The sequence below is a fragment of the Mastigoproctus giganteus genome, chromosome 6 (assembly GCF_048544385.1).
Source record: "Mastigoproctus giganteus isolate SK-2022 chromosome 6, ASM4854438v1, whole genome shotgun sequence".
NCBI classification, from domain to species: Eukaryota; Metazoa; Arthropoda; class Arachnida; order Uropygi; family Thelyphonidae; genus Mastigoproctus; species Mastigoproctus giganteus.
The window spans coordinates 2361704-2385366 of record NC_143580.1 but is presented as its reverse complement, the minus strand read 5'-3'; the positions used below and the strand labels follow the sequence as shown (position 1 = coordinate 2385366).

At 42.0% G+C, this 23663-nt stretch overlaps 1 protein-coding gene across 1 annotated transcript in view; it reads left to right on the top strand.

Moving 5' to 3' along the window:
• LOC150083797 (clotting factor G beta subunit-like) overlaps window positions 1-13236 on the top strand; it is a 33282-nt gene extending 20046 nt beyond the window's left edge. Inside the window, exons 4-9 of the mRNA XM_090375363.1 lie at window positions 2362-2463; window positions 4377-4435; window positions 9641-9759; window positions 10367-10623; window positions 11477-11640; window positions 13063-13236. Coding sequence (XP_090231489.1) covers window positions 2362-2463; window positions 4377-4435; window positions 9641-9759; window positions 10367-10623; window positions 11477-11640; window positions 13063-13236 — 875 coding nt within the window. The remainder of the gene's footprint in view (window positions 1-2361; window positions 2464-4376; window positions 4436-9640; window positions 9760-10366; window positions 10624-11476; window positions 11641-13062) is intronic.
• Window positions 13237-23663: the final 10427 nt, after the last annotated feature.

Sequence of the window (23663 nt, the reverse complement as noted above, 5' to 3'; positions counted from 1 at the left end):
GTACTTTGCATTTGTCAATATTAATCCTCTGTTGTCATTTCTCAGCCCAGCTGCCTAGTTTTTCTGGATCTTGTTGCAATATCAGATCGTTATTACTGTTATTAACCATCCTGCCAACCGTCATATCATTTGCAAACTTAGACATTAATCCTGACATACCTTCGTCTATATCATTAATAAATACAGAAAACAACAATGGGCCCACACCGAATCCTGGTGGGACTCTACTGATAACATTAGTCCATGAAGAGTAGTGTCCATTGACAATAACTCTCTGTAACAATATAGTAATAATATCTGTCTTCTCTCATTCAATCATCCCAAAACAGTTTGCTTTCCTCCTTTGCTCTGTCCCTTAATTGGATAGACCCATTCTCCCCAGGTGCCTTTCTTATATTTAACTTCATAGCAGTAACTCGGTCTTAATGCCATTGTTGTTGTTGTTAAGCTTTCAGGAGCAACGACGACTAAGGCCATGTTACTCGGTGTATATTGTCTGTAAATTGCGTGTTCTGAAGTGAGTTCCCGAAAAACTAGAATTTCCCTGAGAAAAAACCATGCTATCCTGAGACCGACTAACTCTGCCATGTTGTCCCTTAATACCATACTGCTCCAATTTGTATAGTAGCCTGTTTTCTGCAACAGTATCAAAAGCATTCCTGAAATACAAGACGCACCATCTGTCCAATCAGATTGGTCAGACAGGATCGCCCAAAAAAACATGCTGTGACTGATGTATAACTGCAGTCGTATCTAGATGATCCTGCATTACTTTTTTAATTTGTGACTCCATTATTTTTCCTGGAAGCGAAGTTAAGGTAATAGGTCTGTAATTCACTGTTTGATCCCCCTTTGTAAATTGGTCATCTCTAGTCCACGGGAACTTCACCTAAATCCAAGGATGATATAATTATGGATAAAGGTTTGTTTTCCTTCTTCGTTGCCTCCGTTAATATAATTAGATAGATTTCATCCACCCCAGCTGCCTTTCTTATGTTTAACTTCAACAATTTCTCCTCCACTTTCTTCACAGTGCTTATAAGATCATTTGGCTGCCTGGTATTAACCTTAGGGGCTCACATCTATAAGCCTCAGGCTTTCTTGCACCATATGGCTAATAATAATAATAATTGCGCTATACACTTCTGGTATCCACTCCCCTAAAGAGTTCCTCATATGCGAATAGTTGCAAAATGTTCATTCGTTTTGTCAGCAATCTGAGCAGAGTCATCAACAGTTGACCCATCGATATAAAGTGGACAAATATCATTCATTCCCTTCCTTCTAGTGCTTATATAAGAAAAAAAAAAGTATTTGCTACTTTTATTTACATCCTTTACAAAGATTTCTCATAACCTGCTTTGCTTGCTTAACTTAACATGCCTTGTGACTTCAATGGAGACTAGCTTATATCTACTATAGGCTGCTGTGTCGCCTGATAATTTATATGTATCCCACACATTTTTCTTCTCTACTGAAGTAATGGGACTCTACCACGAGTCCCATTAGTTCATTTGACAACCATTTAGGCTTAAACTTTGAAAAATAGCTTCCACGATTAATTCCTCCAACGCTTCCCACTTAGAATTAGCTGTTGGTAACATCATCAGTTGGTCCCACTGTACAGAATTGAAAAACGGTCTGAGACCACTGTAGTCACCTTTACGAAAGCAAAAAAAAACCCTTCCCTTTACCCCTGATGGTAGTTACCTCTTTGAGTAAATCCCATATTAGCACATTGTGATTGTGTCATCTGAAGAATCCCTGCTGATAATGAGATCAGTAGTATTGCTTCCTCTTGATGCCTCTCTAACATGCTGCTGTAGAAAACAATCACCCAGTAAATATCCACAAAAGCATTGCTAGTGTGCGAGTGATCAAACCACAAATTCCAGTCAATATCTGGGAAGTTAAAATTCCCCATTATGAGACATTCTGATTTGTTGGCCCACTCAATTTCCCAGTATAGCTGTTTAATATACTCATCACAGTCGTTCGGCCTATAACACACTTTTACTCTCAATTTTGTTTTCCCAGATATTCTTTTTGAATTGTACACGTGCTCTTGTTGAACGTGCTCGTGGTGCATACACCGGATCAGCGCAACAAAGATTGGGTGAAATTACCATATCTTCGGTCCACTTGAAAGGTTAAGAGCGATAATCATAAAAATAAAATTTTAATTTGGACGATGATATGAAGTCTGTTAGGTGTATGTTCGTTACATCTATTTCAGACAGATGACGTGAAATCTAAAATTTCTTGTTTTATTTGCAAAATTTCCATCTTGTTTCAGCTATGTACCTTCACGCTGGTATCCCTTTCGCACTCTAATAATTACGTTTCTCTATCAATTCACAGAATGTGGAATTCGACCCACCAAGGAACTGGGAAAAGCAACGTCAATCGGGGATGAAATTCGGCTATTTGGGGATGAAGAATTTTCAAGACTAAAGAGATCGAGTAAGTATTTTCACTTGTAGGTGGCAGAGCTGGTTGTACTTTTAGAAAACAAAATTGCGCAATTCAAATGAACTAGCGGCGAACCCAGTGGGGAAATTCTGCTAGTGCAAGTGCCATGGAGGTACCGAACCTCAGAGGGTTATACAGACACTGGCCAAAAAAAGACGAACCGTTGTATTAAGACAGTCATACACAGAAGAAATGAAAATAAATGCAAAGAAAATTGTGACATGGGGTCATGACGTGGTTCCTCGTTCAACGTAAAGAGTACACAGACTCTTCGACTGCCCTAATCTGAAGTCAGAATGGGAAAATGTTGATTAATCAGACATTGGAAAAGGTCTTATGGTGGATGCACGTTTAGCAGGAGCCACGATTCAAGAAAAGAGAGACATAACATAGCACCAAACAAAGGGTTTTAATAAGTAGAACACAAGCGGTTCTTCTACATCTCAGAGGCATAAATGTGTGAGAAAATACTTCGCGAGTGAAGCCGCCGTACTCTAAGGAGGACTGTACGGTAAACTAAGACATCTGTACAGAATTTAAAAACTGCCTGAGACCACTGTAATCACTTTTACGAAATCAATACCCCTCTGTTCACCTTGATGGTAGTTAGATCTTCCAGCAATTCCAAAATCAATATACTGTAATCACTGTCACACCTGAACGAGCACATTATTGCTACTGATTCCCTTGATATTTTGACCGACCACGTTCATCCCACGGTGCAAACTTTGAAACGATGTCATATTTCAAAATGATAATACATACAGCGAGATATATCCAATCTTGTTTTGAGGAGCATTAAATTATGGACAAGCATCTTCCGTGGGGCATACAATAGCAGACCAGTGTAGGAGAATGAGAAGCCGATTTGCTCCACTTTCATCACTGAAGGAGCTTGAACCGTTCCTCTCTGAAGAATGGTCTAATATTCCTCTTAACACTGTGAAAAATTTATTTGAAGGTATAGCACGTAGAATAACAAAGGGTAACCTAACACTACAGTACGTACCTGTAATTCTTATCACACGTGGTTCAATTATTTTGTCCAACCCTACTGGTTACAATCTGATGGCTCTGTTGTATTCTCAGTCAAAGATAAAGGTGACTTACTAGCATCATGTGTTTCTTCTAACTTTGCATAGATGTATTTGGAAAAATGAAAGAAATGAGTTAAAGCAAATAAAAGAAAATAAAATAACCCGATGGATGTAACATGTAGACCAAGAAAAGCGCTTCACGAATGTTAGTTTCTTTGTATGCTTGAATTATTATATTTTAATTGATTTTGGAAATAACACTTTGAAAGTTATTCATGAATCCTACACGCAAGAAACTCCCAACGAGCATTTTGAGAGATATAAGCCCTCAAACTGAAGGAGTTATATTATTACCACTTGAATTATATTTAGGCATTTCTGAAACAAGTGTTTCTTTTTTTTTTATATAATGCTTTGTTTTTTTGTAATGTCGTTTAACCTTCCGCATGATATTGAAATAATGATCTCAGCAACCGGAAATTCTTGACAACACATCTCTCAGTGCCTTGGGCAAATTCTTGAAAGAAGTTTCATCGTTCACAATCGATTCCTTCTTGGAACTGAAAAAAAACATAAAAGTAGAATCCTACTACGCAACTCAGCAAGTGTTAGATGTTCCAGTGTGTCTATTAGTTTATATACTGTATGTATATGCCACCGACAAATCACATCCCTTTATATCTTGTTGAAATGATCGTCATTGGAAAACTCTGGAGATAAATTTATGATGATCATCAAAGTCCATGATGTCCATGAAAACACCTTCCTTCCTCCACTTATTGAAAATTCAAATGTTTTTCTCTCAAACATATTTTCAGTCAAATTTGAGATTTGTAGTTTGGAACGCACTTTCTTTCTCTCTTTCAGCTCATTACATACCAGTGGTGGGAGGCTCACGAGCAAAACCGTACTCCTGGCCTTGGATGGTAAGTAACTGCAAGAGTATTTTGTCTTTGAACGGAGTTGTGTACAGTAAAATCAGCCGAGAGACCTTTTTTCAGGTTAAATGCGAATCCACCGAAATAAATTTATTTATAATCATTAACCACCTTATGAGTTTAGTCTCTCCCTCTTTTATTTCTTCTCTCTCTTTCTATTCTCCCCATTAATCATGAAAACCATTCCCCATAGAGGGAATGATTAGTCAAGAGCTTCTCTGGCTTGCCGGAAGCGTAACCAAACTGAAAAGCGGCGTTTTCGTTGTAAAAATGAAAACATCAGAGCGATACCGGATAGCAATGATGACACAGGAAAAGAAACTTGGTGCTTGCTAGCTGGCTACCTTCCGATTGGAGATGGCATAAAGAAGTCCATTGGTTCGGCTCGAGTACTCGAAACAACCACCTTTAATTTCAATTATTAAAAATCCTCCAGAAGCAAAATTACTCGGAGAATTATTAAATCACTTTGAATCACTTGTTCACGTACTCAAGTTTCCCAATCAAAAGGTGCGACGAGAAAGGGACCATTTCACCATAGGCCACCAAAAATGTTGCGGCGTCTCGCGATGGATCGCAAGGTAAAAACATGTTGGTTTTCTTTGAGGCAACTCTGGCTGTTGAAAGTGCCATGAAGAACGTATGTTAAGAGAACCCATCCTACTAATATTCTTAACTGGAATTGTTAACAGAACTGACTTGATCTTCTACGCTTGTAGAAGATCTAGTCTCTTCGGGGCCTCGTAGCATTTAAAAATATCCACTCCAATATTTGTGGCTGAGCCATTTTCCAAGCCCTTTCATTCCGGACCGTTGGCCTTCCATTAGGGGGCAGCATGCTCACTTCCTGTCATTTGCAATCTTTCAGCAGGAGTTGAGTGTTTAGTAGACCAGTAGAACCCTTCTTTCTGTCTTGTTTCTATAGGCATTTGACAGGAACATTTTTGTAATAAGAAAGTACGCCGTTTTGAATTACCAGAGAGTCATTTTAGAGAGAGACATACGCCATGTTTATCAAATCAACCACACAGATTTTTTTGATTTATATTCATCCATGAAATATACTTATCGTGGATTGTATGATGATTAAATGATATAAAACTAAAATATTTAAATTTATCGTGGGCAGTTACACTCATGAGCCAAAATATTATGCTACCTACCTAGGCGTATTGCGAACCTTTCGCGGTAATAACCACTCGCATCCATCGAGAACACGAGACTGTGGAATGTGTCCTCAGTTATCCTGGACCTGCTGGACAGATGCATGTCCCGGTGTTCGGCAAGGAGCGAAACACTGGCCTGGACTAGCAAATGCTGCGTTCCACCGCATTGCACATCGATGGGAATTGATGTCAAAAATCTTTGATTTTTGACATCAATTCCCATCGATGTGCAATGCGGACCTGTAACTGTCATTTCCCACACGAAATGCTTGGACATCACCCTCGAACAGTTCCTGCACAATGTGTTATGGGGCGTTCTCTTTTTGACAGTCTAGCGCTAGCTGAATACTCGATAACGATGTGGGGAAAAACTTGGTCGAAACAATACCGAAGTAGGATCTCATTGAATGCTGAGAATTCGTTGCTGAGAATGGTGACTGCCGCCAGCCTGTTTTCGTCCAACCGTGCAGTCTGGTTGCAGCTGCTCGCCATCGAATGCGCACAGGTTTGTTCAATAATGCGACTGGAAACCAGACTCACCAGACTAGGAGGCTCTCTTCCATTCATCCATTCACGTAGTACCCTATCATCCAATGTATAGGAAGTGCTCCCGTGTCCACTGTAAGCGAAGGGGCCGATGACGGTCAGTCAACGTGAGCACATGAACAGGAGTTCTATTCCGTAGGCGTATTCGCAGGTATGAGGTATATTCGGGGTCTAGCGGCTCCTGGGATTTCTCCCATCTCCTCGAATGTTGTATGTATCGGTGACAGTACCTTATCAAAGCCAGAGATTTAGAAGTGTGTGGGTCATGAGTAGTGTTATATGTTGTGCCCATTGTTTATCCGGCTTATTGGCCGCCAGGCCCCTAATGGGACCCGACGTTGCCCATACCTCGCCACGTGGAGGCTAGCCGGGTGTTACCATTGAGTCAATTGTACTCCGGCAGGTCCTGCCACTTACTTTCCTGGGATTTTAGTGGCTAAGACCTAAAATAAAATTGGAACGACGGCGGTTGATTTTAGTTCACTTACATTAAAGCGCTAATTTGGGGTTTGACGCTGAAGGCCCTTTCTGAAGTTGTTTCCAATATGGCTGGCTATATAATAAGCCATATTGAAGGCTGGGGGGTGAAATACGAAGAAGAGGGTCGATAGGGTAGGTGACCCCCAATTATTCAGTGAGGCATGCCCATGCCCCACCAGAGGGAAGGAATGGTATGGCAGGGAAGAGAGGAGACAGCAAGCCGTCACCTCCCTCCCCTGCCGGGTGTGGGAGTAAAAGAATTGCACTGCACAAGAGAGTGCAGAGCCTTGAGCCAATATGGCTCCGTTGAGGCAGCAACTTGGAGTTTCTCTATCTTCGTCGGTCTTCTCTGTCATTGGTAGCGTTTGGTATCCAGATTTGTCCTCAGCTATGAACACTGGTCAGGTCCGTTGTTAGTCTGTTAGCAATGGCTGTGGTTCTCTTCATCATGGGAAGATCCGCATCTCCATGGGGTTATTCTTGCGATCGCTGGTTTTAGATGATTAGTAGTGAGCAGGTTCCTGAGGCAGGTTCTCCTTGAGTCCTCTCCACGCGTGTTCTGTGTCTCTTTTTATTTATTTATTTATTTTATTTTATTATTTATTATTATTATTTTTTTTTATCTTCTTCTTCTGTAGGTGGCTATCAACGTTTTACGCCTACCAAATAATTTTTGGGCATATTCCTTTAGCTTCCTGTATTCCTCCAGTGAGTCCAATAGATGTGATTCCAAGTTCTTGGGGAGGTAGTGTATTGCAGTGATCAGTCTGCACCTGAGGTCCTCATAATGTGTGCAATCATACATAATGTGCTCCCAGCACTCAAGCTCCCCACAGGCACAGCTCGGATCCATCTCAATCCCCAACGCTGCCAGCTTGGCTTTAAAGGCCCCGTGACCAGTCAGTAAATAGGTGGTGTATAAGCCAGGTTGAAACCAAGTTGGGGGACTGGGGTACATCCTGTCGATGTTCGGAATGAATTTCCTGGTGATATTTCCCTTATTTGAGTTGGCCCAGCGCTCTTGCCAAACTTGCATCAGGTGTTTTTGCAGTCTTGTATTTTCATTTTTTTGTGGTGCATTAACGTCCACAGTATAGCCATGGTGTGTACGAGGTATTCCTTTCTCTATGTGGTAGTTCATTCCCCTGCGCGTGATCTATAAGTCAAGGGAGAGAGCCCCGGCCAAGACCTGCAGTGCGTGGGTACTGGTTGTTCTACAAGCACATGTAACTGTCAGTAGGATGGTTCTTTGCGTTGCATCAAGGATGCGTCAGTTTACTACAGTTGCTGTTTTGGGAAACCATATTGCTGAGGCGTAAGTGATGATCGGTAGAAAGGTTGTTTTATAAAACAATGACAGGGTGCGTTGGTTTAACCCCCAGGAGCGTCAGCTGAATGGTATGCTCAGAAACGTTTATCTGTGTTCTGGTTCTACTTTGCCGTTAAGTTAATTGAGCGGTCGTAAGCCGCCTATTGTGCCACACAGCTCGTGCCAATTACCTTTCATCTCAGTTGGCAACCAGTGGTGGTCTCTTCGTCCCAGCATGTTGGGTATTGCGTGTCCCTTTCGGACAATCTCCGCCACATCTTCACTAAGGCGGCCCTCGAACAGCTGACAATATCTATAGTTTTTCTTGTTATTGTTATCGGTTTATTCATCAAACACCTCTGTATAGAAAATATCAAGGAGGGTGGTTCATGCATACATCCAACAAAACAAATAAGATCGTTGTTGAGAATGCTGACCCTTCCTTCGTAGAGTGGCATATCAGTCCCCGTCCAAATGTCGCCAGGTCCTTCTCATTCCAAATTTTTAATGGATGGTGTTATTGTTGTAGGGGTTTCAGCCGCATCAGCCGTATAGAATGTTTATGAATTGCAAGTGTTCTGAGGTCGAACTTATGTTTGCTGGACGAAAATTCTGAGTTTCCGGGAGTAAAACCACTTTATTATTATTACTGCTGATCCTATATTATTTCTCTCTGACTGGGTGTTCCACCTCGTGACTGGTATTGCTGCCAAGTAGAAAGGGTGATTGTTGTTATGTCTGATGTTATTGTTGGTCGAGGAACTCTCTGACTACCCTACAGGTGTTCAGGATTGCGACTTTCTGCAGTTCCTTGTAGGTGTTCGCTGGGAGACCTATTACTGCTAGGCTGTTGTGTATGGTCTTTGGCACTATACCTGTGGTTGACACGATTATAGGGATGGTCGTTATTTGTTGTATATGCTACATTTCCTTTACCTCATGTCTCAGGTTCGTGTACTTCCTAATTTTTTCCTCATGGCTTTTCTGGACATTGCTAATGTTCGACACCGCTATGTCAATCAGGTAGGTGGGCTTTTCCATTTTGTCCACAAGGGTTATGTCCGGTCTGTTGTGCGGGACTGTCCTCTCCGTTATTATGGTGCGGTCCCAGTACAGCTTGTGGTTGGGGTCTCTAGTACTTCTAGTACGGTACACTTTCTTCAATCAGCTGGTATTTCCTTGCTAGCTTCTGATGTATTATTCTGGCTACCTGGGCGTGTCTATGAGTGTACTCAGTCTGGGTGATCACCTTACATCCAGCGGTAATGTGTTCGATGGGTTTATCCTCGCTTGACACTAACTCACTCAGCCATTTTGTGAAAAAGGTCCATAAATATTCCTTGCGTCATTGAGGGGAATCGACCTCAGATCTTTTCCACTCAGGGTTGCGAGGACTCAGATTGAGCTAACTGTACACGGGCTTCATGCTGAAAAACTGACAGCCACTACCCTGGCCTTTACTCCCAGGTGCAATGGGATGCGTCCAATCGTAGACACAGGAGTGCTATTAATGTTTTGGCTCATGAGTGCATATTAAGATCATCCTTCGTTTCAATTGACTTATTCAACCGTCCACGATTGCGATATTTCTTATAAACCAAAGTCTAACGGCTTCACGGCCTTTCATACACTCCCGATGGAACAGCATGCTTGTTAGCACCCCTGTGGGTCTTCACTTTATTTCTTTTGCAGGCAGCCATATTGAAGTTGAACCCAGGAGGGAGGAGAAGTCGCTTCGTATGCGGAGCTGCTCTCATCAGCCCAAAGTACGTTCTAACAGCTGCCCACTGCTTCTACAATGGCTCGTATAAGTAAGTGAGCGACATATTTTCCATATCACGTGATTATCCCGAGTGTTTTCCCTTATGCTCAGTGTGGTAGCCCTGAAAAGTATAGTAAGAATTTCATTAAATTCAAATTCAGAATTCAACACCGACTTATTAACTAATAAAAGAAATACACCTAAATTATAAAATCATTTTAATTTATTAGACTATATTATATTAATATATAAAGAAATATAGTATATTAATATTATAGGTAACATTTAAGTTGCAAATTAATTTAAAGTTCAATTTTATTTTGCCCTGTAAGACTTCTGGCTGGTGCTATCTCTGGCGCTTGTTAACTTCTAGCTTGATGCCCGCCCCTGCGTGTACATTTGTAGTTTACAACAAAGATCGTTTATTTATTTTATGAAATTTTTCGACTCTCTCAACCCGAAAGAAATCCTTCTGCCCTTTCAAAAAACTAAAAGCAGTCTTCGAGTGAAAAAAAAAAAGCCCCTAAAAATCCTTTGAGGGATTCGAACCAGGGCCATTTCCACAAAGGGTTGGGAGAATAGCAGTTATAACAACTCTGCTATCCGCGAAGAAGTTTTTACTTGGTGGTTAGCTAATTATTGTTCCTCTTTTTCAGGGATTCATCTCAATTCGTGGTGCGATTAGGAGCTCACACTGGCGAAGATGGCCAAGACTTCTCTATCGAGGGTATAAAGGTGCACGAAGGATATAATTGGAAGCAAAACTATTACGATATAGCGGTTTTGCATCTCCGAGAGTATGTTCCTTACACCGAAAGGATGAGACACGTGTGCCTGCCAACCCCCGAGATGGCTGCGACGGATATCAACCATAATTGGGTGACGCTCACAGGTTGGGGCGACACCTCTTTTGGTAAGTGGCTCATAGATGTGCCTCATTATTGCTGAATTATTTGTTCGCTGACTTCAGAGAAGCCTCAGAAAGATGCCAGTAAGGAGAAGGACAATCTTATAAAGAGTTCCAGGATGAGTTGAACATTTCAACAGGATCATTTCCACCTTGGGGATAAGTAAAGAGAGAGGGTATATCCTTTGGGAGGTTACTTAAGGCTTTCTACGAAGTTCTTATATCTTACCCTTGTTGATTGTAGCTGAAAAGCTACAATAAGTTGGTTACAACTATATCAAATCTCATAATTTTAATTGAATTAGTACGATGATGCTTTCATTCACTTCAAATAAGCATCATTCTCTCTCTCTCTCCCCCTAAAGAGAAGAATGTTCCAATTTAAATGTAATGTACAAGGTAATCGTTATGCCTCATCTTGCGTACTGCATACAGGTCTCATTTTAGGAAGATCTGCACAAAGCAACCTCCCAACTCCTTTCTGACATTGAAGTGCGAGAACTCTCTGCGGCCAGTATGACTTCTTTTAACTGCAGCCTGTGAAAAGCGATAGACTCAAGAACCTAATTATCGATCCACGAGGAAGAAGGCATAGTGCAATCCTACAGTTGGTCTTCCTCAGGATGAAACCTGTTTATTCTTAGTTATTTTTAGGCAACAGTTTTCCTGTAAGATTGACCTCCAGTCCGGAGACTGGAAAATTGACGACTTTTGGATGGAAAGGGATGGTATGATTACACATTAGCGCCACCATTCCGATAACTCCGATCTATCGCTATTTGAAGGCTGAAGTAAACTGTAGGTTCACAAAGGCGATCGGGATGGAAATTTAGTTCATTAAAATTCCGTTTTTCCACAGGTGGCGTGACAAGCAAAGTCCTTCAAGAAGTGACGATTAAAGTTGCTTCTAATGTAGACTGCAACAACTCTTACAGCCAATTATCGTTGGCTGCTTATCCGCAAGGAATAACGAACGATCTTCTCTGTGCAGGGGTCTCGGAAGGAGGAAAAGACGCTTGTCAGGTAAGCAATTCGGAACGCGTATCGACTGATACGGTTTGTGTGATATTCAGTGCCTTACCAAAAGTATTTGGATAACATTCCCGATGTTCTGAACTAGAGGCATAGGTCACTACGTGCGACACCCACAAGTTTGAACTTCACTGTTTGCTTGAAGTGATAGGAATCGCCGGCTCGAATGGTACATTGAAATTCTTCGCAGTTCCGTCCATGCTATCAACATACTCATGGTTTCGTGGAACTGGGCCCCTCCACGTTCCAGTACAACAATGCTCCGACTCAGACAGCAAATGGTATAGGTATGTTCAGGGTCTGATGGCTCCGGGGATTTCTCCCATCTCCGCGTATGTTCTATGTATCGAGTGATAGTACCCTGTCGATGCCAGAGGTTTAAAAATAATGTATGGGTCACGTGGTATGTAGTTTGTTGTGCCCATTGTTCATCAGGCCTGTTGGCCGCCGGGCCCCCAGTGGGATCCGCGTAACCATGCCTAGCAACGGGACGCCGGCCGGGTGTACCAAGAGACTAATTATACTCTGGCAGGTCCTGCCACTTAGTTTCCTGGGATTTCGGTGACTAGGAGCGAAAATAAAGGTTGGAGCTATCGCTGTTGATTTAAGTAAAATTGCATTTAGAAAGCGCTGTGGGGGATTTTACGCTGAAAGAACTATTTCTAGAGAGCCTGTAAGGTCGGGCAAAATTTGATGTGATTTAAATTTGGACATGTGGGGAGTCGCTGTACAAGAGAAAGTGATGGGAGGGAGGGTGAAGACGGGGGATGAAATAGGAAGAAGAGGGGTCGGATAGGAAGGTGACACCCCATTTTCAGTGGGGCATGCCCATGCCCACGAGAATGAAAATGTGGGGAGGCGAGGAGAGGAGAAGAGAGAAAACTCCCCTCCCCTCACTCCCCGAAAAAAAAAAAAAAACGAATGGTGTGAAAATGGATTCAAACAAGAAAATGAAGGAACAACTAGCCTTGTCGAGACCTGAAGGGGTGAACTGGAACAACGGATCCAGGCGCAGCAGATGTGTCCCTCTTCCTTGGCCGAACTGCAAATGCGCTGAAAGTGGAATGTGCTCGGATTCCTGCTGCTCAGTTCAAGGAATTGGTCGAAAAATGTCCCATGAATTGTATAAGACGTAATCGTGGTGAAAGCTGGCCTTTTGAATTTGCCCATTAATGGACGTGTTGTGTGTCCCATTACTTTTGGTAGGGTTTAATTAATCCTAATTGTTTATAACTTACTAGAAAACTAAGAAGTTTTAAACACAAATTGAACCTCAAATTTTAAGATAAGATAGGTCATTTGTTCTTCCGTAGTTCTAACAGGTAAATTAAAGAACTTTCAAATTGCTAAAGATGAATTGGATGTTTGTGGTTTTCAATGATTGCACGAATGTCATTTAATTTCTTTGGACAGGGAGATTCCGGAGGTCCTCTGGTGATGGAGGATGACCAGGAAGTCTGGACTCTGGTTGGAATCGTGTCATTTGGGTTCAGATGTGCCGTACCCGGGTTCCCCGGGGTGTACACCAGGGTAACGGAGTTCCTCCAGTGGATAGCGGACAACACCGACATCGCTCGACAAATCTAAAAGTCTGTCCATGCAGTGAAACTAATAAAATGTGTTGTAGCAGGATGCCGTAGTAGTTCATTTTTAAACCAGCAGATGGCAGCACATTACCAACTTTACAACTCATCTGTTTGCAGTTAAATTGTGCGTAACGTCAATATATCCTTATCTATACATTTAAAGAAATACACTGCCCTCTACCATTAATATCCGGACACCTGCCTTTAGACAAAAAAAAGAGAGCTTTTATTGTGTCATTTGATATTTTGTGCTGAAACCTTTTGCTCTTATGACGGCCTTCAATCATCACAACATACCCTCGACCAGCTTTTTATAAATGTCACGTGACATGTTCCTCCACTCGGCCTTTCACGCAGCCACCAGTTCGGCCTTGTTCTTTGGGCGATCTCGACGCGCACGTATCCGACGGTCCAATACATCCCAAAGATGCGCAATAGGGTTCAGATCAAGACTCTGGTTAATCCACACCCATATCCTCAAACCACTATGTTACGACCCGAGTAATGTGGCACATTTTCATGCTGATACAGGTATGGGCCTTCCCCGAAGTATTGCTATAATGTTGAAAGTGCATAACTGTCCAGGTTGTCCTGATATTCCGCAGTATTCATTGTTTTTTCGATAACCACTAATGGGCAAAATCCAAACCATGAAAAACAGTCCCATACCATGACACTGCCTCCACCGAACTTCATTGTTGAGAAGATACAATCAGGAAGGAACTGTTCCCCTGGAATTTGCCACACCCAGGAACGGCCATCAGACTGGTAGATTGCGAACCTTAACTCGACTGTTCTACAGTCTCGAATTCACGCTCCTTACACCACATTAATCGGAGTCTAGACTTTTGAGGTGATCAATTCTGTTGAACGTGTAATCTCAGATGCCCAGTTTTGCAATTGTCTATTCGAAGCCCAGTGTGCATATTTATAGCAGGTTGTGTGACGTGTTGCATGCATAGGACCTGTTTTCCCATCCATGGAAGGGTGTCGGGATGTTAATGGTAGGGCAGTGTATATCTTCAATTCTGAACATAGCTATTTTATACATTGAGGGCGGTGTCACGTGCATTTACTCATTGGAATTGTCACGATGCAGCAACCAATCTCCAGCTTTACCATATCCTTGACGTTTGACCTCACATTATTCTGTAATCAATGGACACTGCTCATCGTGGACTAATGTTATTAGTGGAGTCCCTCAGGGTTCAGTGTTGGATCCATTATTGTTTTCTGCATTTATAAATGATATTAATGATGGTATATCAAGCTTAATGTCCAAGTTTGCAGACGATACAAAGGTTGGCAGGGTTGTTAAGGACGCTAGTGACACAATGCTACTGCAACAGGATCTGGAAAGGTTGAGCAGATGGGCTGAGAGGTGGCAAATGAAGTTTAACATTGACAAATGTAAAGTACTACACATGGGAAACAGCAACCCCAGAGCAACGTATCAACTCTGTGGTACTACACTGACAGTGGTAGAGAATGAAAGGGACTTGGGGGTGGTTGTGCAGGCAGATATGAAGTTCTCTGAACAGTGCAGACGGGCCGCAAGAGTAGCTCATGGTGTATTGTCAATGATATACAGGAATTTTTCTAGCAGGGATAAGGAGGTGATTATTCCCTTGTATAAGGCAATGGTCACGCCACACCTTGAGTACTGTATACAGGTCTGGAGGCCTCATTTCAAGAAGGATGTAGAGCTGCTGGAACGAGTACAGAGAAGGGCAACAAGATTAGTGAATGGAACAAAGGGGTGCTCTTACGAAGAAAGGCTTAAGTTTTGCAAATTACAGTGTCTGGAAACTAGACCACAGCGAGGTGATCTGATAGAGGTGTATAAAGTGTTGAATGGTTTGAGCATGCTCAATGCTGATGGGATTCTTCCTCTTGCTCAGAATAATCACCTGAGAGGGCATAAATTCAAATTGAGGAAAGACAGATGTAGGATAGACGTGCGGAAATTTGCCTTTAGCCAGCGGGTGGTTGGTTGGTGGAACAGACTTCCATCCCTTGTGGTGGAGGTTGATAGCCTAAATAAGTTTAAGGCTCAGCTGGACAGGTATTTCGAACGAACAGAGGGGTGAAGTGGAAGTGGTTATTTTTTATTTATTTATTTTACTTTATTTATTTATTTTTTATTTTTTGGCTGATGCTGCTTGCTTTCTTGCATCAAATGCCTCTACTAATGCTAATGCTAATGCTAATGCTAAATGCGATAGCTACTGAACAGACTCCCAGATGAGGACTTTTAAGTCATTTGCGATTTGGCGCATTAAAAAGAATACAAAGCGAGGGAGCTCAAAATGGTTTTGTTTTTATTCAAAGTAATCGTCGCCTGATTGAATGCACTGTTCTAAAAGTTTCTGAAAAGAGTCAGCGAAAGATGTTCAGTTCGACGGTTACGATTTTCTTTACGTCCTCAAATCCTGAAGTCGTTTTCCTTTCAGGGCGGTTTTCACCTTTGGAAAGACGAAGAAGTCCGCTGGTGATGCATCGGGGAAAGGGAGTACGGTGGATGGTCGATCTGTAAATTTTCGATGTTTCTTGAGAAATGACTTCAAACCAAGAGCAGAATGGGCGGGAGCTTGTTTGGTTGATGTAAGATTTTAGGGGTATCACCAACTGAGGCCATATTGCGCCGGATATAATGTCTCCAAATTGCGTGTGTTCGGTGGTAAATTTTTTTGCTGGACGGCTACGCTCGGCTCAGATCAACTAATTCATCCACGTTGGGAACAATTGCTCACGTGATTGACGGGATTCGAACTCAGGTCTTTTTCACTTGGCCTGGGAAGGAGAGCGATTATACCAACTATGCTCTCCAGGAGGGCTGCTAGGGGAAGCATTTTCGTGCAACAAGAACTAGCTGCATTTTTATCGAAATTGCTACCTCACCCTGGAAATTGCTTAAAGCTCTGAAGCGCCTGTGCGTAGGACGCAGCATCGATACCCTTCCCTTCAGCTAAAAGTTTCTCATGAATTACACCCTGTTTGGCGAAAAATGATCAGCATCGCCTTGATCTTGGACTTCCCTAAATGAAAACGTTTCGGCCTTGCTGATGAATTTGAAGTCCCCTGCATGCACCGACTCCTCGTCTCTCACTCGTACTGAAACACCCAACATACATCTTGAGCGACGATACATCTAGGAAATAAGGACTGTCTTAACATGTCTGCATGTAGTCTTCGCATGATGACACTCTTCGTTGCTTTTGCATCCGTGAGGCTGAGCGGCACAAATTTTGCACAGACCCTTTTTCCCCTAAATCTTCGTGAAGAATTTTACGAATCGACGCCTTATTAGTGGGTCCTAAACCCACTCGGTACAATACTGCTGAGGGAGGGAGATAAAGGTATAAACCATGATCCAAAGGCGCCCTGAACTCCGGAGCATATGTGAACATAATTTATGGATAGGTTGTTCTGAAATGGCCCATGCTCGTGGACAAAAGGTGTCATAGTAGGACTACCCCTGAACCAACTCATCCGTGATCCATAAATTAGTCAATTTGGCATATATTAGAAATATTTCATGAGAGAATATAAATATTTGCCAAGTAGGTACAAGATTATGAGCGAGAATGAGCAAATGATAACAAACAATAAAGAGCGTTAAAGATATTGTGTCTTTGAACATAATGAAACGTAATATATTTATAAGAATAAGCGAAATTAGGTTATTCAGACAATTATAATAAATCTGAACAAAATCTTTTATGGGTTGTACAGAATGAACAGAAAATTATTGTTCAAAGGTAAGTACACTTGTATTGACGTTGAGTGAGGTTAAAGTTGTGGTTAAGCAGAGTGATAATCTTGGAGATTGTTATTTTAACAGGTAAAAAAGATTTATGTCTCTGCCCCTGGCATTGCTACAATCTCTTCACTGGTCTGCAGCTGATAGTTTCGTTACTTGACGTCCTTGATGCAATCCATGGGTCACGCATTTGTCTAGGACAAGGTGCATCCTGATCTCAGTGTGATGGACTCTTCGGTGATCCAGAGTAGCTGTTGGAGTTGATTTTTAGTTGAGGAATAGAGTTTGATGTCATCCGTGTACAGGTGAAAGAGAGAGAGAGAGAGAGAGAGAGAGAGAGAGAGAGAGAGAGAGAGAGATAGGTTCTTCCTCCCTCCTTTTAAAGTACGTCCGTACTTGTTGTTATTGAACGTGGTGGACAGTGGGTTGAGTGTTAGACAGAACCAAAAGGAGTCAGAGTATCTCCCTGGAAGATTTCTCTTCTGATGGCGGTCGGTCTGGTCGTGACTTTCTCAACCATCTTGATGACAGTCGTTCATTTTGCCCTGGTTGCTTCTAGGAAGTGTGCCACTGTTCACTGGTGCTATTGTAAAAAATTCTCGTTGAGACTGGGGGCTTTCTAGGCGTACCATGAGAATCTATCATAATGTCGTATTCCTTCGTATGGCTACTTATGCGGCAGGTGTATGGTTTCACAGGCTTAGAACTGTTAAATTTCGATTGAAGTTGGCTACTATGCAACGCACAATATTATTATGTATGTTAAGAGCTTGTCGAACTGTTTCAACTTCTGCACTGCAGGTTCTTGCAGGTGTATTGCCATTGGACCTTCACGTTGCTTACAGAGGTCTTTGTTATAGGTTAAAAAACCAACTATCAACTGAATTTATGGGTTTGGTTCTGAATATTAATTCAGATATTAAGCAAGAACGTAATCGTTTGTGGAATGAAATGATAAATCTGTGGCAGACCCGCTGGGATACGTTATCTGTCGGATCTGTTACTAGGACTTTTTTCCCTGAGGTGACCTTTTGTGTAAAGCAGAAACCTGCTTGGTTCTCTTTAGACTTATATACATCCTACCTCTTAACGGGACATGGATCTCTTAACGAAAAACTATGTCGTTTTGGTCTTTCTAGGACGGAAGCTTGTCAATGCGGGGAAAATGAAAATTGGAGCCACATTTTATTTGAATGTGGTATTTAACAAAATTAGTATTTTGTTAAATTACTAATTTAACAAAATACTAATTTTGCTGCTTTTAGGTGTCTTCTCGTCACTTATGAAACAGAAGAAACATATCATATTCTCTTTCTCTCTCTCTCTCTCTATCTCTTACTAGCAATCATTACTGGTTTTTCTGGTCACGCTCATTTTATCCATCCCTATACGCTGCATTGAGGCAATCCGTGACGTTTCTTTGCCTCGGGAAATTTTAACGACCACTCTAGCGACAAAATACACGCAGTTCTGGTCAAGCTTCTACTTATCGCGCATTTGAGCACGCGCATTCACACCAGCAATAAATCTCTTTGTCGTCTGAGATTCTCCTCATGGGGTAGACATGTACAGTATCTTATGTAGGACGGCACCTTAAAGTCAGTTTGACTCCGCCCTGGTACACTCTGTTGAATACAGAACTCTGTAAGAGGGGGGTCAACCTCATCTGATGCATGAGATTGGTGTGTGTAGTAAGGACCGCTTTCGAAAAATTGAGTGCCATTCCTTCGCTCGCTACAATGTCGTGCCATGTGGGATGCTTCGCGCCATGTTTAATAATACTGGAGGAAGAATCCAGATCCGGAGGTCGTTGTAGGTCGTTTCCCAAAGCGATTTTCCTCCTGTGATGTTAACATGCTTTTACCATAGAACAAAGCATCTTCCTCCGTGACATACTTTTTGAATGGTAGTGCACTTTGTCAACCAATAACATCGCTAGTTTGTCTAGTGATATCGTACTCATATTCGCACAGAGAACAGTTTGAAAACTTGGAGAGTTTATGTGATCTAGGATTTGCACGCTCTCGATTTTTAACTGAGCACATTGTGGTGGCTACCATAACGACCTCATTGATCGATTTAATACAAAACAATCTGATCCCGTATTAAATTCATTCTGCATTGTGTGGTAACAGCAGTAACGTGCAATACTTCTTCGCAGAACTAAACTAACCTCTTCCAGGTAAGATTAAATTGCGAAACCTAATAAATCCTAGGTTTAGGTTATAAAGCCTCAATCTCAATTAACTTGGAGATACTACACTCGCAGGCAGAAGATCCACCTACTGTCCCTTTTCATGTGACCAAATCCTTCGCATTTATCTCCTAACAATAACCCACTTTACATTATGTCGTAAATTTTCTCTGTTTGTCCATCCTTCTTTTTAAATTATTTTAAAGAGAGAACAGTACATTTCTGTTTATATATTCGGGGACGAGTTGTTTATAAGATGCAGACTACCCTCGCAATGAGCAATTAAAGAGACCTTCAACTACCAGTCCGCATCTTATCTTCGATCTATTCTCCAATGCATAGTACTAATTCCCCTGGAATATGCTTCAATAATTTGGTTATTAGCAATCCATATTATTACCTCCAGATTGAAATCTCCACAAATAATGTGCTTAGCAGAGGCCTGGTGGTGATTTATCAACCGGTGGATCAAATCTTCAATGATGTCACTGTTTGAGACTGGTGGAATGTATACTGTTGCTACGTCTTGCAGGTTGGCGTCCTCTTAAAATAGCTGAACAGGATTGCACGTCTATCAATCTTCTGCTCTCCCACTTACCGATTTAAATATGCTACCATAGCGCCATCATATCATTTCCAGGGACTGCGTCACCCTTGCTCAGCTGCTGTCTGGAAATCACCGACTCGCCAGATATCCGGGATATCATTTCCAGACCTCCACTGAACAAGCCATACCAACTTACTCCCAATCTGGAAATTAAGCAACACGACCTCTTAATGCTATGTTGAACTACATTGATCCAGCAACTTGATTTCGTAATAATTTCTGTAATTAGTAGTGTCGCGTGGCTCGGGCTAGCAGTGCATAACTTCGTACTTCTACTGTTACTACTCGGCTACGTTCCTGGAATTTCCTCGCTCATTTTGTATGTTGTGCAATAACCAATGAGCGATTAGCAGACACCGGGATGTGATTTAGTTAGATTCTAGTCCCCGATACTACAATTATGCAATTCTATTAAAAAAATTAAATTATCAGGAAGGCCTCCGGAGATTGGTTGATTTAAACTCAATTACTTAAAAACCTAGAATTTCGTTTCGGTTGGTGAATATGGGGTCGAAATCTCGATGCAACGAGGACGAAGGTCGACGGGATTTATACTTGACATTCGACGCTCCATCACAATTTCTAAGAACAGTAGACTGAAGGTGAAGGTCACCTTACTCCAAACCGTGTTTATTTCTTCCTTCTGCTATCTCACGATGCGCGGTGTCTCCAGCAGCGTCAATCAATCCTCTCAGCTATTTCGAAGAGAATTACTCCCCCGTTAACTTGTCGAGCATCATAGAGATCGTCAGTCTGCTGACAGAGCTCCTTAACTAGACGCTTTTTAAGCTAGGGTGATCCCAACCCAGATTATGGCAAATCCGCCTGCACAGAAAGGACAGACAGGATAGTAGTAGTAGTGGAGAGGGAAGGAATTATGCTCTTAGTTAAGAAGAACATAAAATCTAAGCCAGCGCATCCAGTTATCATGGATGATCATCGATAGAACACCATGGGCTTTCCTGGTTGCCTAATTTACACCGCTCAGAAAAATCATGCCTGCCAGCATCGTAACTCCCAAATCCATTTCTTCCTCCAGTGCTTTGAATTAAGCCCCACCAACAGTGTAATTTATTTGGGTGTTGCTATTCCCCAAGTGTAAGACCTTGCATTTAGCAGCATTAAAACATAGGTACCACTTCTCTGACCATCTCTGAAGTCTGTTCAAGTCATCCTGAAGGAGCGCTGGTTGACACTGGTCATTAACAACTTTGCGACTCGTTATGTCGTCTGCAAGTTTTGACATCACGCCTTCTATCCCTTCGTTGATGTCATTTATAAAAATGAGAAACAGTGGTCCAAGGACCGATCCTCGATGGATCCCACTCCTGACGTAACACCAATCTGAAGAATGTCGTTTAATCCACTAATTCCTGCCCTACAGCCACCCAACGATCCATCTTAGAAACTTACCAGTAATCCTAACCTGTTAAAACTTATACAGTGACCTCTCATGAGGTACCGAGTCGAATGCTTCGCAAAAATCCATATAAACGATGTGGAAATTGTTCCCAAAATTCAGCTGATGACTAACCGTATCAAAATAGCCTACTAAGTTAGATAAACATGAATCAGAATGCCATATACAGGGTGTCTCAAAAATATTGGTACAAACGTTTAGGGGAGGTGGGTAACATCTAAAGGAATGCGAATCGCATAGGAACACATAATCGGAAACGTCACCGTAAGTCGGTAGACGGCGCTGTTCATCAGTTCGCGAGAGGGAACATTTCTGGTTTACTCATTCAAGCAGTAATCGCCGCACGAAGAGCATGCATCGATATACGAACTGTGAGCTGGCAGACATGCACCTAATGTATGGATTAGCAGAGGGCCCACACGGTGTGCGCCCCCAGGCGGCACTACATCGCTCCGCAATAAATGTGTGGGCAGGTATGGTCGGTGACTGCTTAGTCGGCCCAAACCTGTTACAATCCCGCATGAACTCCGCTAAATATCGGATCTTTCTTGAACAAGTTCTACCAGGGTTACTTGACGATGTTCCAGCAAATGTGAGACGCAACATTTGGTTTCAACATGACGGGGCGCCTGCCCATTATGGAAGGTGTGTTCGTGACCATTTGAACAGGCGTTTTGGGCGTCGATGGATTGGCCGTGGTGGACCCGTTACCTGGCCTGACCCCCACGCTCACCTGATTTTCGAGCCTTGATCTCTTTCTGTGGGGCCCTCAAATCTATCGTGTATGTATGTATGTATGTATTTATTTGTCTTGGGCGGCACCTGGAACGTTAGTTCATCTCCGCCTCGTTAACTTATACAAATATACAAGGATTAAATACTGTACAAAAGAAAACCTCAACAGATTGAGGTACACACAGATAATTTCAAAGTAAACAATGAAAGTAATCTTATGCATATTAACATAAAAAAAAAAAAAAAAAACAAGTTCAAAGAAAATAATTAAGGATAACAGTACCCATTCAACCGACAAAACTTTGCACAAGCCCAGAAGTCTTAAACAAACCTTAAAAACAGTTGAGGTTAAATCCTGTAAGTCCTGCAGTCATTAGTAGCAAAGTCACAGTTAATCACCAATAACAAAGTCACAGTCAGTTAACAGCCATCCGAACAAAGGAGCACAGGAATTTTCACAGGAATCAAATTGAGTTTCAGTTGCAGGACACTTGTAGAGTTTCAAAAAAAAAAAAAAAAAAAACACAACACACACACAGAGCACAAGTCCAGAGCGGTAGATCTTGTTGAGAAAATGGACGTCATTGCAGTGAAGGTGAAGAGTCTTGAGCTGAATTTGAAACATTCGCATGTGTAGTCATTGCAGAAAGAATTGCGAGCCTTTTATTGAAGGTTGCCTTAGCAAAATCCTGAATAGCACGGTAACTCGTGGCATTTGATACAAAATTAGGTGCCAATCCTGATGAAAATAGTGTATAGTGTATAGTGTGTTCGTGTCTAACGGCACCAGGGGTTTCCCCCATCTCCGCGTTGCTTTCATTGTGGGTGTAACAGTTCACTGTAAAGGCCAGAGATTTAAAAGTATATGGATATTGTATGGGTGTAGTGTTGTGTATCGTTGTTCCTCTGGCCATTTAGCCGCTAGACCCCTGCTGGGGCCCAACGTTGTCCACACGTTATGCCTCGTGGAGGCAGACCAGGTACACTAGTATTGAAATATTTACTCTGGCAGGTCCTGCCACCTAATTTCCTGAGATTTCAGTGGCTAGGACCTTTAAAAAAAAAATATATATATATATATATAGATTCCGCAGAATTACTCGAAATTCATTGTATGAGGGACAAGTGTTCAACACGTGCTGCCAATCTTCCACACCGCCACAATGGCAGAGTTCCGTAGGAGACAAGCGAAATTTAAACAATTTCTTATTTAATGATCCGTGGCCTGATATCAAATAGGAGGTAAACAAGTCAAGGCTAAACCAGACTGTAGATTTTTTATCCGTAAGAGAGTCAACTTCAGGAAAAAACTTATGCGTTACACTGCCCAGTGTTGTGTCATCCCACCTACCCTGCCATAAGTTGATCAACTCTTGCCAAATTCTTTGTCGTTCGGCTTTAACAATGTTAATAGAAATACCAAGGATCTCAGTGGGAATCTGACGTTTCAGGCGATAACATAAGCCTCTGAAAATTACGTAGAGATCGAGTGGTAACGTCCCGGCTAAAACCTGTAAAGCAGGTGTTGAAACTGTTCGACAAATCTTCAAAATACAAAGTAACATTGTACTCTGGATTGTCATCAATTTTGATTGAAATTGTACAGTCCGCACCCTATGGAACCAAGCGCCAGCAGCATAGGTAACCATAGGGAGAAACACAGAGTTATAGTAGATTCTTAAACATCTTCTAGAAAGACCCCACTCAGT